The sequence below is a fragment of the Octodon degus genome, unplaced genomic scaffold (genome assembly GCF_000260255.1).
Source record: "Octodon degus isolate 3935 unplaced genomic scaffold, OctDeg1.0 scaffold00016, whole genome shotgun sequence".
NCBI lineage: Eukaryota > Metazoa > Chordata > Mammalia > Rodentia > Octodontidae > Octodon > Octodon degus.
In genome coordinates, this window is record NW_004524592.1 from 9,089,807 (window position 1) to 9,110,396 (window position 20,590).

At 40.3% G+C, this 20,590-nt stretch overlaps 2 protein-coding genes across 3 annotated transcripts in view; both read left to right on the plus strand.

The window, feature by feature from the left end:
• The window catches only part of Plekhm3 (pleckstrin homology domain containing M3), a 221,798-nt gene that overhangs the window by 23,083 nt on the left and 178,125 nt on the right, over positions 1-20,590 (plus strand). For both annotated transcript variants that reach the window (XM_004626625.2, XM_023710025.1), the window contains exon 2: positions 3,603-4,487. In XM_004626625.2, coding sequence (XP_004626682.1) covers positions 3,878-4,487 — 610 coding nt within the window. In that variant the 5' untranslated portion in view covers positions 3,603-3,877. The remainder of the gene's footprint in view (positions 1-3,602; positions 4,488-20,590) is intronic.
• Positions 241-1,867, plus strand: LOC101593260 (tumor necrosis factor alpha-induced protein 8). The gene has a single exon (XM_023710026.1). It carries the CDS (start codon positions 322-324, stop codon positions 886-888), a length of 567 nt encoding a protein of 188 aa, XP_023565794.1. The 5' UTR covers positions 241-321; the 3' UTR covers positions 889-1,867.

Sequence of the window (20,590 nt, forward strand, 5' to 3'; positions counted from 1 at the left end):
CTTGCCAGGGAAGTGCCTATTCCACTGAGCTATCACCTGGTCCTTAAATTTTATTTTAAAGAGGAAAAAAAGACCTCAAGAAACAATTCTAAAACAATAAGATAGAAGGGTAGCAATGATTAATACATTGCATATTGTTATCTTTAAATTACTCAAAATACAAGATATCAGCATTTAATTGTCCAAACAATATTAGCACAAACCTATCTTTTCATGGAACTAAGAAAAATTAGGCTCTCCGCCAGCCCTCAGCGTCCCGCGGGTCAGTCCGCGCAGCCGCCCACCTCGCGCCTCAGGTCCCGCCCGCCGGCTGCTCCTCCGATGGCCACAGATGTCTTTAATTCTAAAAACCTGGCCGTGCAGGCACAGAAGAAGATCTTGGGTAAAATGGTGTCCAAGTCCATCGCCACCACCTTAATTGATGACACAAGTAGTGAGGTCCTGGATGAGCTCTACAGAGTGACCAAGGAATACACCCAGAACAAGAAGAAGGCGGAGAGGATCATCAAAAACCTCATCAAAACGGTCATCAAGCTGGCTATTCTGTATAGGAATAACCAGTTTAATCAAGATGAGCTTGCGCTGATGGAGAAATTCAAGAAGAAAGTTCACCAACTTGCCATGACCGTGGTCAGCTTCCATCAGGTGGAGTACACCTTCGACCGGAATGTGTTGTCCAAGCTGTTGAACGAGTGCAGGGAGATGCTCCATCAGATCATCCAGCGCCACCTCACCGCCAAGTCACACGGACGGGTTAATAATGTCTTTGATCATTTTTCAAATTGTGAATTTTTGGCTGCTTTGTATAATCCCTTTGGAAGTTTTAAACCTCACTTACAAAAACTTTGTGATGGTATCAACAAAATGTTGGATGAAGAGAACATATGAGCCAGTGCAGTAAGATTGTAACTGTGATTTATCTGAAGATGGGACACTGCTGATTCATGAAGAAAAAAAGAATTTTTTAAAGATCACACATATTTCAGGAAGACATTGCTCAATTCAACCGTCAGACATTAATGGTAGTCCTTTTTATGAGGCTTGTTTTATTTGAAGAAAGACATATTGCCAAAAGTTCTGGTTAAAAGCTTCTTAATGAGGACCAGATTTGAGAAGGATGAATGCAAATGTAGAGTTACTCGAAGGAAAATAAGTGTGGCTCCAAACTTTATGACTTTTTTAAAGAGCAATTGTTGGTGGCTAATATGTACAAAGTTACCTATTTTGATTCAGTTTTGTTCCTTACTATATACATGTACCTTTTTTTCAAAGCCAAGAGCTTTCTTTTGCTATTATTGCTTCTTTTGAAACAATTCTATATTCAAGTTTACCCTAGATGCTTTGTTAAAGGTTGTGTCATTGATATTCAAGGATTATATCTGAGGCAGTCACACTGAACCTCAGAAAACTGTATTCTGAAATCAAAACTGTGGAAATGAATGATACTAGACATTATGAATGTGTCCAGTATAATAACATACTTTTGAAATTGAGTGTTGCTTTGTAGTACCAACAGTGATGCTTAAGTTCTCAAAACTGTAATAGCATCTCATTGCCTTGAAATGCTTGCCTTAGGGCTTACCCTTGACATCCTAAAAATGTGCTGATAAAATCTCCATTGTTAACCTCTCTTTCATGTGTAAGAGGCAAGAGAGAAAATCTAGATAAGTCTGATAGGGGCACAACACAAGCAAGTAGAACTAAAAAGATTCAAGAATCTTTGTTTAGAGATGAACCCATCAAAATAATTCAGGAGATTGAAGGATCAAAGGGAAAAATATTGCTAAAGAACGTGACCATGAAGATAAATGCATTTCAGTGTTTTTTTTTGAAAGGTTTGATAAATAAAGAATGCCACTTTTATATTAAAAAAAAAGAAAAATTAGTAGTACAACTATTATATATATATGTATTCCCTTTTTGTTTTTCTCTTCCTTCTTTTTTCCATTCCTCCAACCCAGTTTCTCCCCATATAATATCTCTTGTAAATTTTTGATTTTGTTTACTCTTTCATTTGCTCACACTATGGAGACAATATGATGTTTACACATTTGTATCTGGTTCATTTCACTTATGAGTATGGTCTTTTTTTTTTTTTTTTTTTGTATTTTTAGGGAAGGGTCTACAGGGTGTTCAGGGTCTCACTACTAGATTGCAGTCGTAGTGATCCGCCTGTTTACAGCCTCCCAAGAGCTGGGATTCTAGGTGCGTGCCACCATGCCCAATCTCAATTGAGATCTCAGCATGCCCCAGGGGCGGGGCTGGCATGGCAAGCCCAGGGCTGAAACCCCTGGCCCCTGTGCCTGCTTGTAGGGGCTTTAATCTGCTGAGCTATTTGGAAGGCCCATGAGTATGGTCTTGAGTTGCATCCGTTTACCTATAAAAGTCTCCAGTTTAACTTTCTTTATGGCCAAGTAATACTCCATTATATAAAAGTACTGCATCAAAAAAATACTTTTGCTTAACTGTTCGTTTTTGTTTGCTAAAGATACAAAAGTATATGTGACTGTTAGGCCCTTGAAATGTGATTAGGATAACCAAGGAACTTCAATTATATTAAATTGAAATTTAAATAGCCGTATATGACAGTGCCTGTTTATTAAACTGTTAACTGTCAAGGTTGGCCATAAATTGGCCTAATCTTGGAGATATAGCATTTATTTCCCAGGAAAGTGGATTAGTGCTCATATAAGATTCTTTTTTTTTTTTTAAACATTTATTTATTTATTTTGTGTGTGTGTGTATGTGTGTGTGTGTGTGTGTGTGGCCAGCTCAGCCCACCAGGGGGCGGGGCTGGCTGGCATGTGGTGCTGGGGATTGAACCATGGTCCCTGTGCTTTGCATAGCTTAGCTTGTTCCAAGTAGGTGCTTTTTAGACCACTGAGCCATCTCACCAGCCCCATAAGATTCTTTCTATGCAGGCACAACTGTAAGGTTTAGGACTTGAGGTCTGGAAAAAGAAAGGGGCGAACTACAGTGTGCAACTCAGGCTCTTAGACATACCCTAAAATAGATCTGTTCTCTGAGGCCACACCTGGATGTCTCCAGGAGTTTGGAGCCTGAGGCTTCCCAAGAAGACTGGGAGAATTGTGAAGCTGGGAATCATCTTTAGCCATCATGCCCTCCAACCCAAAGATATACAAGCATAGTATCAGTGTTTTGGTGCCACTTCTCTGCTTCCCCCTTGTACGTTTAAGCCCATCATATCATCATTTTTCAAGGTTTGTAAAAGGACTTAGGCATTTATGCCTTCTAGCCTGATTATGATAGAGGGCTAGCCACAGCACCCCTGTCTGTTTCTATACTGTTTTAGGTCATGGTATAAGAGTCTTGCACAGCTGCTCTCAAATGCTTCTCTGTGTGAGTAAAAGCTGTTGACCTTATTTCCCCTTATCGAGAGCTCTGCCCAGCTAAGTGTAAGTTCTCATACACAGCGGGGATGGGGCATGCTCCTGACAGTGGCACTTCTGTCTCTGTGTTGCCTCCCTTTGTGCCTGACTGCCATGAAAGAGGTGTAAAGCTGAAAAGGTAACTGGGAAGATTTGTATGCTGTAGAACATAATGAACCATGTGCCAATGTTGTCCTGTTTATTTTCTTCCAGGAAATTGAGGATTGCTATGGCCTCAGTTTGACAAGAACTACCTTGCTGTTTTCACAGAAATCTCATTGAAGAATAAGCTCAAAGGAACATTTGTCTCTCCATGATTCTGTTACTAGCAAATATTTTCAATAATCATGCTTATGTTTGACCTGTGCTAAGGAACCCATCGAAGGTTCTATAACTCTATTGCAAAAGCACCTGTCTTTTTTGGTGAATGTTCCTAAAGGCCTTTCCTGAACCAGCTTGAGAGGCACAAGCCTCTTGGAACCTACAACATGGAAGCTTTGGAAGTGGATGATATCAGCCCAGCCTTAGAGGTTACTGAGGATTTCTTTAGTACCTTTGATAGCAAGCTAGAAAAGGCTGTGCAGCAAGCAGAGGTTTATGGGATTCAGGAAGTCCCTGAGCTGGTAGGGCATGAAGTACTCAGTAACAGAACAGACAATGGTGCTATGAGAAATGTTGCCTCCCTGGGCAAGGGGGGCATGATTTGGGAGCACTGTCAGAGCAGACTCTTAGAAACCAAAGCTCAAAATGTCTATCCTGCCAAAGAACAGTGTATGGTCCAGAGAGGGACAACCCCAGATAATCTATCCTGGATGGAACAAAAGGAAGCATCAACGTTTAATTTTTTCAATATCTGTCAGCGTCGGAGAGATAGACCTCGTTCTGTGAATGACTTACTGGAGGAGACCTCCACTTTCAAGCCAGGGCATGCTCGATCAAGGTCAGATGTTACCCAAGCAGACTGGCGAGTCATCCTCAAAACCATGCCTTTGCATCAACAGCAGCGGCAGCAGCCATCTCTTCAAGGCCCTCATATCACCAGGCCCTCTTTCCTGTTGCCCTTACCAAGTAAGGTAGAAGATGCGCAAGGAAATACTGGTATGCTTTAATCTGAATTCTATTGCGTACTTGTCAGTTTTTCCCATCTCTCTTCTGTCAACCTCAGGAGAATGTTATTTTCCAATATCCATCCACATCTAGCTTTGCTTACCTAAACTCCTTCTGTTTACGCTGGCACTTAATTTGCCTCGAGTCAACAGTCTTGTCTTCTCAAGAGATATTTATATTTAGTGAAAAGACAACCATGCTGAGTTCTCTCTTTCTAATCTTGTGTGCTAGAATCAGAATACTATCACATGTAATTATTTTCCTTTGAGCATTGTGTGATACTGCTTATTCACATCCATAGACCTTATTGGATCATATATTTTATTTGGCTTAGCTTTGTGTTCTGCTAGATTTAGCGATATATGAAGACACAATCTCTGCCCTATAGAACTTTCTCATCTAGCTGAAGGGATCTGACCCTAATGAAGACTCAGGAAGTTTTATGAGGAGCTTTTATTTATACATAAGTGAGTGGCAATGGCTATACGAGCACAGAGGAAAGAGAAGACACTGCAGGCTGGACTGGTCAGGAAGGACTTTAAGGGGATGCAGAATTTGAGCTGGACCTTGAAGGACACAATAATTCAGGAGACAAAGATGATAGGATTATGCTGGGAACAAAGATGGGAGAAGGGGCTAGGGTATAGTTCCGTGGTAGAGCACTTGCCCCCCTTGGATGTGGCCCTGAAGCTGCATCCTTAGCACCACGGACAAGAAGAAGAAGAGGTGGGTGGCAGTGCAGAGAACAGCACACAGACCCTTGTGAGTAGAGCCAGAAATCCCATGGCAAGTGGAGGTGGAAACTGTTGGAGAAGATGGTTAGGACTTCATGGTACAGTGTTGATGAACCTTTTAGAGCTTTCAGTGATAACAAACAGCCCACTGCGTCACACATGCCATATGCTCACCGAGGGCTTTGATTTTCCTTTCTCCTTGTGTTTTATACATGTGCACATATGCATGTGTATGTAAAATTTTATTCAGATGTGAATAAAATTCTTCTCTAGATGTAGCTATCTCTTTTTCTCCACCATTGTCCTTCAAAATAACCTTGTTTATCAGCTTTTATTACTGATTCTTTAGTCACCCTGCTCAGCCCTTAATATGGAAAGCTTCAACTCTACTGATATTTTCTGATATGCCTTATTGCTATATTAAAGTTACTCACACTTTCATTTCAACTGTTGCTTGGTAGTCCTCTGACACATTTAGCATGTTAGTAGATATAGTTTGTAAGTATAACCTGAGGCAATAATACAGTTTAGTAGGAATATTAAGGAAATGCTCTGTATTTTCACAGACAATTAAAATTTCTCCTTTTTAAAATTAATTTTGTCCTCCATTTAAATTTTTTTGTAAGGTGTGTTGTGTGTGTGTGTGTGTGTGTGCGTGCAGTGTCCCACTACACAGCTTGGACTTGTAGTGATCCTCCTGATTTGTGCCTCTCTAGTGCTGGGATTACAGGCATGCGCCACCACGCCCTGACTCCATCACAGGCACAGTGTGCCCGGTGGGGCCGGCGTGCTCCATTTAAATTTATTTGTAGCTTGTAATTTCTAGTCTTCCCATTGACACTCAACATTTCTGTAACATCTAGCTAATGGTGGTAACCATGGGAGTGAAAGGACAAGGACATAGCAAGGACACAGTGACTTGATAGCTGTCAGGAGGCAAACAAGTTGCTGGGACTCTTGTTTCTGCCAGAATAGTAGCTTTGCTGTTGAGCTGCTTGAGTCCAGCTACAAATGGTGTACTGTTCGGTTAGCAAATAATCTCTGTAGTGTATTTTTTATTTATTTATTTATTTATTTATTTATTTATTTTTTGCGGAACCGGGGATTGAACTCAGGCCCTTGCACTTGCCAGAGAAGTGCTTATTCCTCTGAGCCATCTCCCTGGCCCTGTATTTTGTTTTGTTTCTTAAAAATTCATATAGAATTTTATTGCTAAGGCAACTTAACCACTTTGAATCCCTGGTATAACTCAAAGAGAATGTTTTTTTTTTTTGTTTGTTTTTTTAACTTTTTTACTATGTATCTTGTTCAGATTGAAAATTCAAGAACCATGCCTTAACTTCATGAACTTTTCCCTGGGTATTATAAAAATTGTGATCATTTTTTTGTAATTCTCAATTTAAAAGGAAATTTAATACTGATTTATGTTGAAATATAAAGTGAGTGGTGTTTTGTTTTTGTTTGCTTGTTTTTTAAAGACAGAATCTTGCTATGTATTTCAGGCTTGCCTTGAACTCACTGTGGAGCCCAAGCTAGCCTCAAACTTGTGGCAGGCCTCCTGCCCCAGCCTCACAAGGGCTGGGATTACAGGCATGTACCACAATGCCTGGCTAAAGTTGAGTTGTATTTTGAAAAGTAAACTGTAACAAATGGCCTTTTCAGGAACTCAGGTGCTCATCATGCGCTATACATCCTAATAGGAATTAGGAAACTTAGGTAAAGGATATGCCAAGTTTCTGACACCTTTTCTTTTTGGTAAGTACTGAGGAGGCAAAAATAAATCATGTTTCTGTTGCTCAACTGGTAAAGGACAGGACAAGCAGTAGGCACTGTTCTTGGGCTGGGAGTAGAGTTACAGATTTATGGCTGATAAAGAGATGTGCATGCATTCTAGTCAAAACCAACCAAGATCTTTGAATAGATTTACCAGGTGATTGGATATGTCAGTCTGAGCTCTGGCCTGACCTGAAATCGGCTGAGGCCTCATCTCCAGCTCTAGCTGAGGTACCTCTGCTTCTGGTATATTTCATGGGAGAAACAATCAGACTTTCTTCAATTCAGGTGGCTAATTTTGAAGGCAAGGTGGCAGCAGAGGTCATTTCTAAAGAACCTCAGAGTACTTGGTGGAGACTGAAACATCCTCAGGGTTTGCTCTTTTCCTTCTGCTATCCCTGCATTTGCCATCCCCTGGAAGCTCTGTGACTGGGAGCTAGCCCTGAGGGAAAGCCCAGATCTCATCACTGGAGTGGCTGATTTCTGGTCCAAGCAGTAATAATCTTAGTTCTATGAGGACATTCTCTTGACTCTGTATCTATACTTAACATTCATCCTCTAACAATGTTGTTCTGCTGCTGTTCATTGACTAATAGTACACAGACACCTGGGAATTCCCTGGAGGATGAAGAAGGCAGAGTCCTAACATTGGAATTACAATCTAAATATTAATATATCTTAAGAAAATCAAAGTCATATGAGAATGTGGGTGTTAGAAATTATTCATATATGTGTATATATAAGTGAGAAATAGGATATAGACACATGCATGAACAAATACACTTATAAAGACACACAAAGGAAAGGTAAGACTATATGAAAAGAATATTTAACTAGGATTCAGAAGTGCCTTGGGCCATTGGAACATTGACACACACCTATGTTCTCAGCTCCTTGGGAGGCTGAGGTAGGAACACTGAAAGTTTGATGCCACACTAGGCAGTTAGTGAAACCCTCTCTCAAAATGTAAAGAAGGTGTGCAGATGTAGCTCAGCATAAACTGCTTGCCTAGCATGTATGAGGCCTTGGATTTGATACCTGTTATTACCAGGGAAAAAAAAGGAAAGAAAAATCTTATCCAACTTTATTCCTAATTTACACATAGGTTGGAAAAAATTACTTATTGTTTATTGTCTTTGGTTTGTAAATGTGAATTATCTCTCCCACCCTCCCCAGCTCTAAAATCATGCCATTGAATTGTGCACTTGAATTGACCCTGACTCATGGTTGCGTGGGAGCTAATTACTACAGTCAGATCAATAATGGAAGGTCACAATGGAACCATTGGCATTGTTAAAATTATTTTAACACTGAAAGATTGTGTGTCTCATAACTCTACTTTTGTGTGAGCTACAGTGGCAGTTTTTAAAATCAAAATTTGTAAAAGAAATCTTTTGGATTAACTATAGAATTCTGAAACTCAATCAACTGCCAGAATCTTACTTTTCTCTCCCTTACTGTGTTCACATTTTTATCTACTTGTCAAGGGCAGTGGTCAGCCGGGCTTTTGTGTCAATTGGTTTTACTCTCTGGTGACCTGGCACTGCTCCTGTGGATGTGTCTTCTTGTTCTGAGTACTTTAGGAGATGGCCTCAAGCAGTGATTTTCTGTAGGGTTAGAAAAACCATGACAGTATAGTTTCTTTATTCTGGGTTTTATGTTGCTCTACTCCACTTCCTTCCCCCCCCCCCATCTTTGACTTACAAAAAAATTGAGGACTTATACTAAAATGACTGGATTTTCCAGTATGATGTTTCTCACCTTGTAACCCAGTAGAGGGATTTTTTTTTTTTTTTGGGGGGGCGGTTGCTGGCTGAGAATGCCTTCAGGGCATGTTTGGCTGGCTGGAGTTGTGGGGATTGAACCACAGCAACCTGAGGCTGACTGCTTTGTTGAAGCAGCCTGTAACCAGTAGAGGTGGGAATAATCTTTAGAGGTTAGAACAAGTGAGGTCACCAGGACATGATCTCTTGCTAAATTCATGATTCATTCTCCAGTGAGATTAGTCAGTACAAAAAATTTGCTAAAGCAGGTCATAGAAAGTAGATTTTCTGTGGGCATATAGTTTGCATTGGTTACATTGCTGAACTTTGCCTGGGGGCAGCTATTTGGAAACCTAGTATAACTCACTGAGAGCCTGCACTCTAGTTCTTAATGTTTTCATACTGTATAGGAGCTGGGAAAATGGGGTGTCTAATGTTTATTGTGGTTCATTTATTTATTTAGGCTAAGGAAAACTGCAGTTTCTAATTATATGAACTTCTATAGTCATCTCCCTGAAGCACAAAATCTCTTTATGCTACTGTGCTCCAAACATGATTACCATTACTTACAAAATCAAGTGTAAACTTTCTTTGGTTTTGTTTTAATGTACCTGGTACAGGGTCTCACTAGCAGCTCAGACTTGTAGTGATCCTTCTGTTTATAGCCTCCCTAGTGCTGGTTTTACAGGCATCACCACCACGCTGGTCTGTCTGGTGGCTTACTGTACCCGGGGGCAGGGCCAGCCCAGCATGTAGTGCCAGGGATCAAAGCCTGGTCCCTGCACTTAGTCTGCTGAGCTATCTCACCAGTCCAAGTACAAACTTTTAAAAGTATTCAGTTGTCTTCCTAACCTTACTGCTCAACTGTCCTCCACTGTGCTGTTTTTATAATATTGAATTTGCCACAGACTTTGAAGTTCTTGTGTTTTTGTTCATGCTGTCTTCATCCTAGTATACTTTGCTTACCCTTTTCACATTTCACAGATCCTCTGTTCTCTCAAGGACCTATTCAAATGCCATATCCTCTATGAGACTTTTCTAGTTTTTCTCAATATTTTTTTTGTCTTTCACTTTATACTTAAAAGCACATTTTATGTGTTTGTTGTACATTAGAGGTAATTGTTTATCTATCTGTCTCCCCTGGTGGATTGGAAGTCCTTTGAAGGGGTAAACCATATTGTAGAGTACTTTGTACTGTACCAAGTGTGGAAGATGGAATTCTATGTATTGGTGCTTAGAAAATCAAGACAGAATAGTTTGTTTGTTTTTGTTTTTAATCATTTTCCTTTTTATTTGTTGCTTTTGTTACAGGGTCTTGTTATGTAGTTTGGACTCATAGTAATCTTCCTATTTCAGCCTCCTCAGCACTAAGATTACAGGCATGTGCCACCACACTTGGTTTCAGGGCCATCACTATATATGGTACTAGGGATTGAACTCAGGACCTTGTACTTGCCAGGTGCTTAAAGCACTGAGCAATCTCCCCAGCTAAGATAGAATAGTTTTCTTTTGTTTTTTTGAGACTGGGTTTCACTGCATAGTTCAAGCTGGCCTCAAACTTTGGCAATCTTCCTGTCCAACCTCCCGAGTTAGAATTATAGGCATGCACCACCATGCCCCCACAAGACAGAATAGTATTTCTTGTTTTTTAAAAAATAAAATGGAAAAATGGCTTATATTTCTTTTATCTTTACCAATAGCTTGTGTTGAATTAAATCAAATTTGTTATTAATTCTATCAATAAGAAACTGGGCATGTCACCACTTTCCTGTAATCTTAGCTCTTGGGAAGCCAAGGAAGATGATTTGAAATTCAAGGCCAGGTTGGGCTATATAGTGAGAACCAGTCTCAAGCCCCCCACCCCACCACTCTCCATAACTGCTATAATTTATTGAGAGTATCTTTGCAGCATTCAGCATCTTGCTAGGAAGTATTTGTTCACTTTCTTGTTTTATTTTCATAGTAGTTTAACAAGTGATAGGAGTCTTAATTCTACAAATTAGGAAGCTGAGGTTTTGAGGGTTGGACTCACCCAAGGCCATGCAGCAAGTATGTTGTTGAACTAGGATTCCAAGGTAGGCCCAATTCCAGAGGCCCACATAACTGCCCTGCTAGACTGCCTCTCAAGCATGATTTTTAGGACTCATTTTCTCCACCATCTATAAAACATAGTTTGAACTAGATTAAAAATATGGACATTGGAATTTCTCTCTTTCTTTCTTAACATATTTAGTACAGGATCTACAGGGCCTCACTATACAGATCAGACTTATAGTGATCCTCCTGTTTTCAGCCTCCCAAACTCTGGGATTACAGGTGCGTGCTACCATGCACAGTCTCAGTTGCTATCTCAGTGCGCCCTGGGGATGAGGCAGGCCTGTGATGGAGTTTCACTTTCAGTTTGCCCACTTTGTTGTGTAACTTAGGATAAATTATTTTGCTTTCTGGAACCTCTTTCCAAACCTATGAAATCAGTTTAGAATGCTTTTTAAAACAACTAATGTAATAATCAAGAATGGCATAAGTAGTAGACACTTATCATAGTATTTTTTTTCACTTATATAATATAGCTGTGAACACTTAGTGAATGTCAAGTACTTTATGCAGTAAATAACAAGAATCCCAGAGATGGATAGTCCCTGAGTCAGAAAGCACCAGGGGGATTTCTGTCTTTTTTCTCTGCTATACTCAGAATGTTGGTGATATCTCTTCTCTTTCTTCAGTGATACAAAGTGGCTATAGCAGCCAAGTCACTTTTACTTTTATGTCAACAGCCAAAGTCAGGCAAAGGAAGTAGGAATCTCTGGGTTCCTTTCTGATGGCTCCCCATAGCATCCTCTCAGTGCCAGAACAAGGTTGCATGCCCATCTCCACAATGTTCTCTGGCAAAGGAAAATAAGATTAACATAATTAGCTTAAATAAATTTTCTTTTTTTTTCCATAGGGCAGCAGAGAGCTGTCTTCTCCTCTGAGTCTATGAAAACCAAACCTGAACAAAATTGGGGTTCTCTTGAATGCAATTGACAGGCTCTATATCAAACGGGACTGGGCTAATAGGATCTCTAGTGTCCCTGTTGCCTTTAAGTTTCTATGATTTTATAGGTTGTACAAAGATAATAGTAATGAAATTCTGTTTATCTTAAGATCTGGTATTCTGAGAGATTCTTTTGTATTTAATTCCTCTGGGTTAGAAAAATAGAGCAAAAAAGCTTTCCATGGAAAGGAGTAAGGTTTGAAAGGTGGTGTTTGGAATTGCCTATTGGGTCAAAAATTCTAGAGTATAAGGTTTCCCTTGTCACAGAAGGTAGAAAGCCCCTTTTAAGCTGGGTCTGTAATTCCTAATCAGTTTCATACTGGAGAAGAGAAATTGACCAAGACTGTACCAACTGTGAGCGCCGTTGTCCCCAGCAAAGATGTAGCCAGAAAATATCCCTAATTTGGTATATCCATCCAAGGTGTAGCTAGATATGTTATAGGTCTCTTTCTACTAGAGCCTACACCAATAATCTGTCTTTGCCCTCAAAGGATAAATGAGATTCCTTATTTTTAACCTTTAAATAAAAATCTCCAAAGTAGCCATAGAACGAATATTGATTCTAGGTTACTTTCTGATGGAATAAACTTATTGAGAAATACCTGTGTGATAACATCTCTACACTGTGCTGGCCAGCTCTATGCTAGGGTCTAGGCAGCCTATCTAAAATATACTAGACATGGGTCTTTATGTTTTTCTTCTCTTGATGTTCTTTGCTATGGGCATTTATGGAAGTATCATGATTAATGCAAATCTTGTTAAGTTCACTCCTCTCTCAGGTCTGTACTGAAAAGAACAAAAATCTAAAATGAATTAAATGGTTTTTTTAGTTTCTGGTATGAACATAGTAGTTGAGTACTATAACCTGAAACAAACAGACTTGTAAGCTGTTTTATCAAACAACAACAATAAAAAAGCAGTGATTGTGACCTAGAATGCCAGAGAGGCCATCAATGAGAAAAGAATATTTCAACTAAGCTTTGAGGACAAAGTATAAGCCAAGTGGGGAGAATATAACATATATGTGGAATGACCAGGAAGCTAACCTGGAACAGTGTTGCACTTAGGGGAGTAGTTGGATTTAGTTATAAAGGATATTCAAAGCCAGACAAATAAATTCAACTTGCTGTTTCAAGTTTTTCAAAATACTTGAAAATGTCAGGAGTAAAGATGGGAAGGGTACTTGATAAGAAGTGTAGAATTTGGCAAGGTGAAGGGCAGTGATGAGCAGGGACCTTCCATTCTAGTAGCCTGATATGGCCATGTAAAGGTACACAAATTAAAATAGCATGGTCTCTCCTGGGCCTCTCACTTTCGTTTTGTCTGCTCCACCCCTGGAAAGGAGAAATGGTTTATAGGCCACTGTAGGAGAGGATCTGTGTAACTGAGTCTCTGATGGGAAGCATGCTTCTGGTCAGCTCCTCCAGATCTGATTCTCTGCCATCAGCCCTTCACATGCAGCCCCCAGGTGGGGAAGCTTGAGCCATGGAGGGCTGCTTGTGACTCAGAGGTAAGTTGGTATAATCCTAGGGTTCAGTTGGTTGAAGCACATCTAAGTTGCCTCCTCCAGCTGGCTGATGTTTTCATTTTCTCTGTCAATCTCAGTTGGTTTAAAACTTAGGTGAGGAGAAGGAAGACTATTTATGGGGTCTTCTCAGGCCCCAAGAGTACATGGAATAGGGTAGTAGTGGAAAGAATTGAGGAGATCAAATCCAACTAGGAGGCTCTGTCAGTCATCACCATATGAGGTGAAAACTCAGATTAGCATGATGGCAGCCAGGAAGAGGAACTGGAGCTTTCGAAAAGGGAAGAAGAGTTTTCATTAGGGAAAGAGCATAAACTGATGAAGGAGAGGAAAAGGCCTGCACTTGCAGTGCCCTTTTCCGTGAATCGCCAGTCCCATCCTCTTTTCAAGTCTATCTTGAGCACCATCCCTCTTCAAGACCCTCAAGAGCTTTCCTGGAAGAAGTCTTCTATTTCCTCTCTGAGCATCCAACCCCTTCAGCTTTAGAAGGCTGTGAGGACATTGGGCCTCATATTGTAGATGTTTGGAACCTATTTTTTTTCTTACCTGCTGGACTATATATAAAATTTGTTTACAGGATCAGTGTCTGACTCAGTTGGCATCTCCATAGATTCTTTTTGTGAATTAAGGACAGGGTCTACAGGGTCTCACTACGTAGATCGGACTTGTAGTGATTCTCCTGTTTTCAGCCTCCCAAGCCCTGGGATTATGGGCGCATGCAACCACACCCAGTCTCAATCACTGTCTCAGCACACCCCAGGGGTGGGGCTGGCATGGCACTAGCACATTCCATCATCTTCTTTGCCCCTCACTCAGTTCTTCACCTCAGAATGGCTGTCCTCATGAGGCTATGCCTCCCTACTCAAGTTAAAAAGCCCCTCTCAGTCCCCTTCTGCCACTTTACTTGACTTCTTTTCTCTAAAGGCTTCTGTCCTTCTCTCTCTCTCTCTTTTTTTTTTTTTTGGAGGTTGTTTTCTTTTTTATTTATTTATTTATGTGTGTGTGTGGCCAGCTCAGCCCACCAGGGTGCTGAGGGGTGCTGGGGGATTGAACCATGGTCCCTGTGCTTTGCTAAGCTTGTTCTAAGTAGGTGCTTTAGACCACTGAGCCATCTCACCAGCCCTGTCCTTCTCCTGAGGACAGGAACTTGATCTTTCTCTCCCACCCCTTGTATACTAGTGGTTGGATCCATAGATATTTGTTGGATGTATTAACAAAGGTTTATGTAAGTGAGGTGGTAACATATGCCTATGATCCTAGCACTCAGGAGGTTGAAGCAAAAGGATCACTTTGAATTTGAGGTTAGCCTTGGCTACAAGGTGAGTTTAAGGGCACCTGAACTGCATCGTGAAACTGTGTCTTAAGAAGAAGAAGGAGAAGGAGAAGGAGAAGAAGAAGATATATAGTCTGATCTATGCAGTGAGACCCTGTATATCCTGTGCTAAAATTAAAAAAAAAAAAAAAAAGTAGATGTAGTGATATGGCCCTTGTTATACACTCTGCATCTTTTCCTTTGGCTTTTCTTCAGATATTCATGTGGTCATTTTCTAGTCATTTTTATGGAATGGTGACTTCATTTTGTGTTCATAGTACAAGGGGTTTAATCTAAGTGTGTATTATTTTTCCTGGTCAGTTTTGGGTTGATGAGTGTTTCTCTTTTTTTTTTTTTTGGCTAGCTCAGGCTGCCTTATTGGCAGGTCTGGTGCAGCTTGTAGAGCTGAGGATCAAACCATGGTCCCCTATGCCTGACTGAGTTTGCCCAAGCAGGCACTGTAAACAACTGAACTAACCGGAAAGCCCCTTAGAATGATTTTTCTTTTCTTTAGTGTTTCTCTTTCTGCCCATGTTTAGCTTATAGTGTCTCATACCTGGTTTTCTTGGCTAACTAATATTATAGGTTTGTTTCATATAAAAAAGTTTTTTTCTTTTAAGATTAAATGACTAAAACAGGATATATTTATCAAACAGTGTGACTGGCATTATTCTAAGAACTACTTTTTATTTTGTATTTTAGGGAAGGGTCTACAGGGTTTTCAGGGTCTCACTACTAGATCAGACTCATAGTGATCTGCCTGTTTACAGCCTCCCAAAAGCTGGGATTACAAGCGTGTGCCCCATGCCCAGTCTCAATTGCTTCTCAGCGTGCCTTCGGGGGAGCAGCATGGTATCGAACCCCTGGCCCCTGTGCCTGCTTACAGGTTCTTCTAATCTGCTGAGCTATTTGGCCAGCCCTTCTAAGAGCTACTTCTTTCTCCTGCATGTTAATACAAGGAGGTAGGCACTAATAACCTTACTTTGAGAAGGAGGAAAGTGAGACTCTGGTTAAGTAATTTGCCCATGGTCACATAGCCAAGAAGGGCAGAATAGTGTTCTGATCCATGATATTTCTTCAGCAACTCAGTGGCCTTTAACCATTTTGCTCTGTTCTCATCCACAGGACATTGGTTAGCATGACATTGACAGGATGCGAGGGTAGCCTATGTAAAGGAGTGCCCTACAGTGCACAAAGAAAAAGGTGGTAGAATTTGGATTTTGGACAGTTAATATGGTATAGAAAAATTGTTTCATGGATTATGTTTGGCATCTAATGAAATGAATTACCAGAATTAAAAATATGAAAGAAGTTGAGCAATATGAATCCATGTTTGCCTGGGTTAGAATTTCTGTATCTTCCTTAAGAGTGATAGGCTTAGATACAGAATACCAAGGATGGTAGCAATCCAGAATTGTGATTAACCTAGGGAAATAGAGAAAATCAGTTATAACTACTGAATATCAAATCAAAGAAAGAAAGTTCAGTGATGCAGGGGTGACACTGCAGGGAGTGAAGTAGAAAGATTTTGTACTTGAAGGCCTCACTAGGGTCACATGCAATGTAGGGGAAAGGGAGTGAGAAAAATGCCTGGGTAATGACAAGTACCTTATGATAAGAATTCTAAAAATCTAGGGTGCTGCTATGAAATTGAGGATTGGACCCTGGAATCAGAGAGCCAGTAACTGTGTTGGTGAGGATTCTAAACAGAGGGTAAATGCATAACCTATATTTTTACCAACTCAGCAGTGTCTTGCATTCTTTCCCTCTCAGATTAGACAGAGTCTCAGCTTCTTTCTCAGTTCAGAGTTCCAGGTTGACAATAGCAATCAGTGAATTTTGCTCTCAGTCTCTGATACAGTGACAGAAGGGCTATTACTCTAGACCACTGGTGGTGAACCTGTGGCACACGTGCTGTAGCCAGCTATTTATTATCATTGGAAATTTTAAAAGGTTCACCATAGTTGTATTTAGACCAAGGGCAAGAGGAGCTGAAAGTAGGACAGTCTTAGAAAGGGCAAGGCCAGGAGTTCCCCTGGCTTTGAAGTCAAGTAGAGTTTTGAGGCCTACAGGTTAACTAGCCCCAAAGAAGGATGCAGTCCTGGAGCAGGGAGTGGGTCAGCAGGCGCCGGATAGTTCCCAAGAAGCCCTGTGTCCCTGAGGAAGTCTGACCATGTTTCCTAGCCTCTAGGTGGTCAGTGCAGTGCTGGTGACACCTGGGCTAGACCCCAGAGGTAAGGTTGGGCCAAATGGTCTGAGAAGCTGGTGCTGAAGCCTAGAAGTCAAGACAGTAACAATTGAGTACAGGCAATTTTTTTTTTTTTTTTTTTTTTTTTTTTTTTTTGGTGCAGGATCTCATTGCACAGCTCAGACTCGTAGTGATTCTCCTGATTTCTGCCTCCCTAGTGCTGGGATTACAGGTGTGCGCCACCATGCCTGGACTCCATCACCAGCTCAGCACGTCAGGGGGCAGGGCCGGTGAGGCATGTGGTGCCAGGGATTGAACCCTGGCCCCTGCACTTACCAAAGTAAGTGCTTAGTCTGCTGAGCTATACTGCTGGCCCTCAGGTAATTTTTTTGTTTGTTTGTTTTAATCTTTTATTTATTTGGTACAGGGTTTCACAATGCAGCTTGGACTCATAGTAATTCTCTTGTCTTAGCTTTCCCAGTGGTAGGATTACAGGCATGTGCCACCATGCCTGGTTTTGGTAATTATTATTAGCCATAAGCAAAGATATGCCAAGTTGAAGGAGTCTCTTCATTCTGAAGTGACATTGTGACATTGTGATTTCCCTTGAGCTAAGTGATTATGGTTTCTCTTGAGCTAATCAATTTGTGATAGAAGTGTGATAATGATATCATTTATTGTCTTTGAGCCCATATACCTGTGGTAAATCCTGTTTCCTTGATTTTCTGACCCCACAATCATCTGTCCTTGTAACTAGCTATGTATTAGACAACCTGTGATGAAACTGAGGTTACTATGCATGGTGATGTGTACTTGTAATCCCAGTACTTGAGAGGCTGAGGCAGGAGCATTGCTATGAATTCAAGGCCAGCCTGCACTATATAAAGAGACCCTACCTCAACCACCCTCTACCCCCCCAAAAAAAAAGAGAAAGAAAAAAGAAAAAGAGAAAGAAACTGAAAAGATGAGCAAGGATGAAAGTATAATAGATCTGCTGAGCTTTGACAGAAGCAGTCCACTGAGCATGTGTGGAACAGTGTACTATACTATCGTATTATGAGCACTTCATTCTTTACTAATTTTGGCTTCTTTTCATATTTATTACTCTTGTTAACAGAACTTAAGTGTTTCCTTTACATTTTCCTGTATAATTTTGATTTGGAATTACTGGCACCACATGAGCTTTTGAGCTCTTTGAAAATACTGAAATGTTCTCTTTGTCTTCCTTTCCACCTATTACTGGATTCAGAATTCTGTTCTTACAGGGATGTTCATTGTGCTGATTCAGGTCATCAGATTTTCTCTGTAAACTAGATTTCATTTATTGTGATCTAGGTCCTGCTTTTTCTTTTTCTTTCTTTCTTTTCTTTTCTTTTCTTTTCTTTTCTTTTCTTTTTTTTTTTTAAGAAAGGCATAACATACCAAGATGAAAGCACACGGCGACTCAATAATATGTATGCTAATGTATTTTAACACATCTGATTCTTTTATCTATACATATTCATAGAAAATGCCTCAAAGGATTTTACCACTATATTCAGTCTGAGCAGAGAGGTTGTGGGTGCTGGCATATGAAGGCAGAAACTTTTTTTTTTCCTGCTTTTTATATTTCTTACTGATTTGGGAGATAATTTTATTATAAAATGTATGTGATGAACATGAAAGATTATTTGGAACGTCAAATCAAAATGGTGAATGATCAGGGTGGTATAGAGTAGACAGGGTGGTACAGACAGTAGAGGTACTGGCACTTCAGAGTAGGTGGGGTGTTACACAAGCCCTGAAGTGTTCAGAGAGCTCACACCAGCAGGCCTGGAGAAATTGAGACAGAGAGACTGGCACACAAGGTCCTAAGGTTGGGAGGGAGCAAGGAGTAGAAAGGACAATCAGGTAAAAACACTAAATCTCAAGATCCAACAGTAGTTGATGGAAACCATGAGAAATGGAGGAACATTTACTAACACTGTAACGATACACTTGACACATTCCTCAGAAGGTGGGAAATTATACAGGACAAATGAAGCAGTTCCTCCAGTAAATATGTGTATGGGGCTGAGGGCGTAGCTCAGGGGCAGAGCACTTGCTTAGCAAGCATGAGGCCCTGACTCAGCACCCATAATCATGAATAATATATGGCATTAAAACAGGAGAAAAAGGGAAATGTATAGATTTAAGGAAACTTGAAAGCCATATCAGTACATCAATGTGTAAGCCTAATTTATTTTTATTGGGTTTTTTTTTTTTTTTTCAGAACCAGGGATTGAACTCAGACCCTTGCGCTTGCCAGGGAAGCGCTTATTCCACTGAGCCATCTCCCCGGCCCCTCTAATTTATTTTTAAAAGGATTTCTTGCCAAGTGTGGTGGTGAATGCCTGTAATCCCAGGCAGGAGGATGGCCACAAGTTTGAAGCCTTCCTGGGCTAAATAGTGAGTTCAAGGTCATCCTGAATTTCACAGCAGGACCCTATCTCAAAAACAAATTTTTTTTTTTGTTTATTATTTTACAGTACTAGAGATTGAATTTAGGAACTTTACACTGATCCATATCGCCTGCCTTCCTTTCTTTCTTTCTTTCTTTCTTTCTTTCTTTCTTTCTTTCTTTCTTTCCTTCCTTCCTTCCTTCCTTCCTTCCTTCCTTCCTTCCTTCCTTCCTTCTCTGGTGCTATATTTATTTTGAGACAAGGTCTTACTAAGTTACCAGAGTGGCCTCAAATTTGGGATTTTCCTGCCTCAGCCTCCTGGAGTGCTAGGATTATAGGCATGTACCACTATGCCCAGCATGTAAAACTAACTTAAACAGATCATCTGTATTAAGGAAATGTTTTGAGATAATCTGAAGAAATTAGAAATAGACTGAGTATTACATAAGGAATTATTAATTTAGGATGTGGGTGAAAGTAGAACCATATATAGATTTCGAAGTTGTAATTTACTATTAGAGATAGAGCCTAAAGTATTTACAGGTGAAATGATGAAATGCTTATGATTTTCTTCAAATATTCCAGCAAAAAACCAAAACAAAACAGCTGAAAGAGGTGGGAGACATAAAATAAGAAAACTGGTTTTTGAAGCTGAGCAAGGAATGCATAGCATTTGTTTTACCCCTTCACATGCTTTACCATGTTAGGAATTTTCTATAATGAAACATTTCAGGCCCAGCTAACAAGTATAGACTTTAGACATTACTGTGACCCCCTGGATTTTGTGAAGAGATGGCCTCAGAAGGGGCCTGAGCAGGGCTTCAAGTGCCTGGTCATTAATGAAGACAGTGGTCAGGAGCGTGGAACCAGGTCTGAGAACTGAAGAAATAATGTCAGAAAGGAACTCGAGTAGATTGGCAGTGCAGACATGCGTCAGGTGCTCAACAGGGAACCCTTGCCTTCTTTCTCTTCAGGCAGGAGTAGCTATCATCCCAGCCCCTTCCCTGGGCACTGATGATAGGAGCAAGGTAGGCTCCATAGGAGGAACTGTGCCAGGGTTTCATTCTCACTAATGCAGGGCCCAGTGGAGAAATGGCAGGTTTTCTGTTTTGTTTTCATGAGGAATTTCTGTTTTGTGGTTTCATTGTGAAATTCATAGGTATAATGGTTTATTTTGATTATCTTTTTCTATTTTCACTTGCACCAAGGTGAAAAATCTTAGTGATCTTGGGTCACTTATATTAAGATTGAGACTGTCTGATTCATTTGTTTTTTTTTTTTTGTTTTTTTTTTAAAAGCTTCTTTTTTTTAATATTTATTTTTTTATTACATTTATTTATTGTGT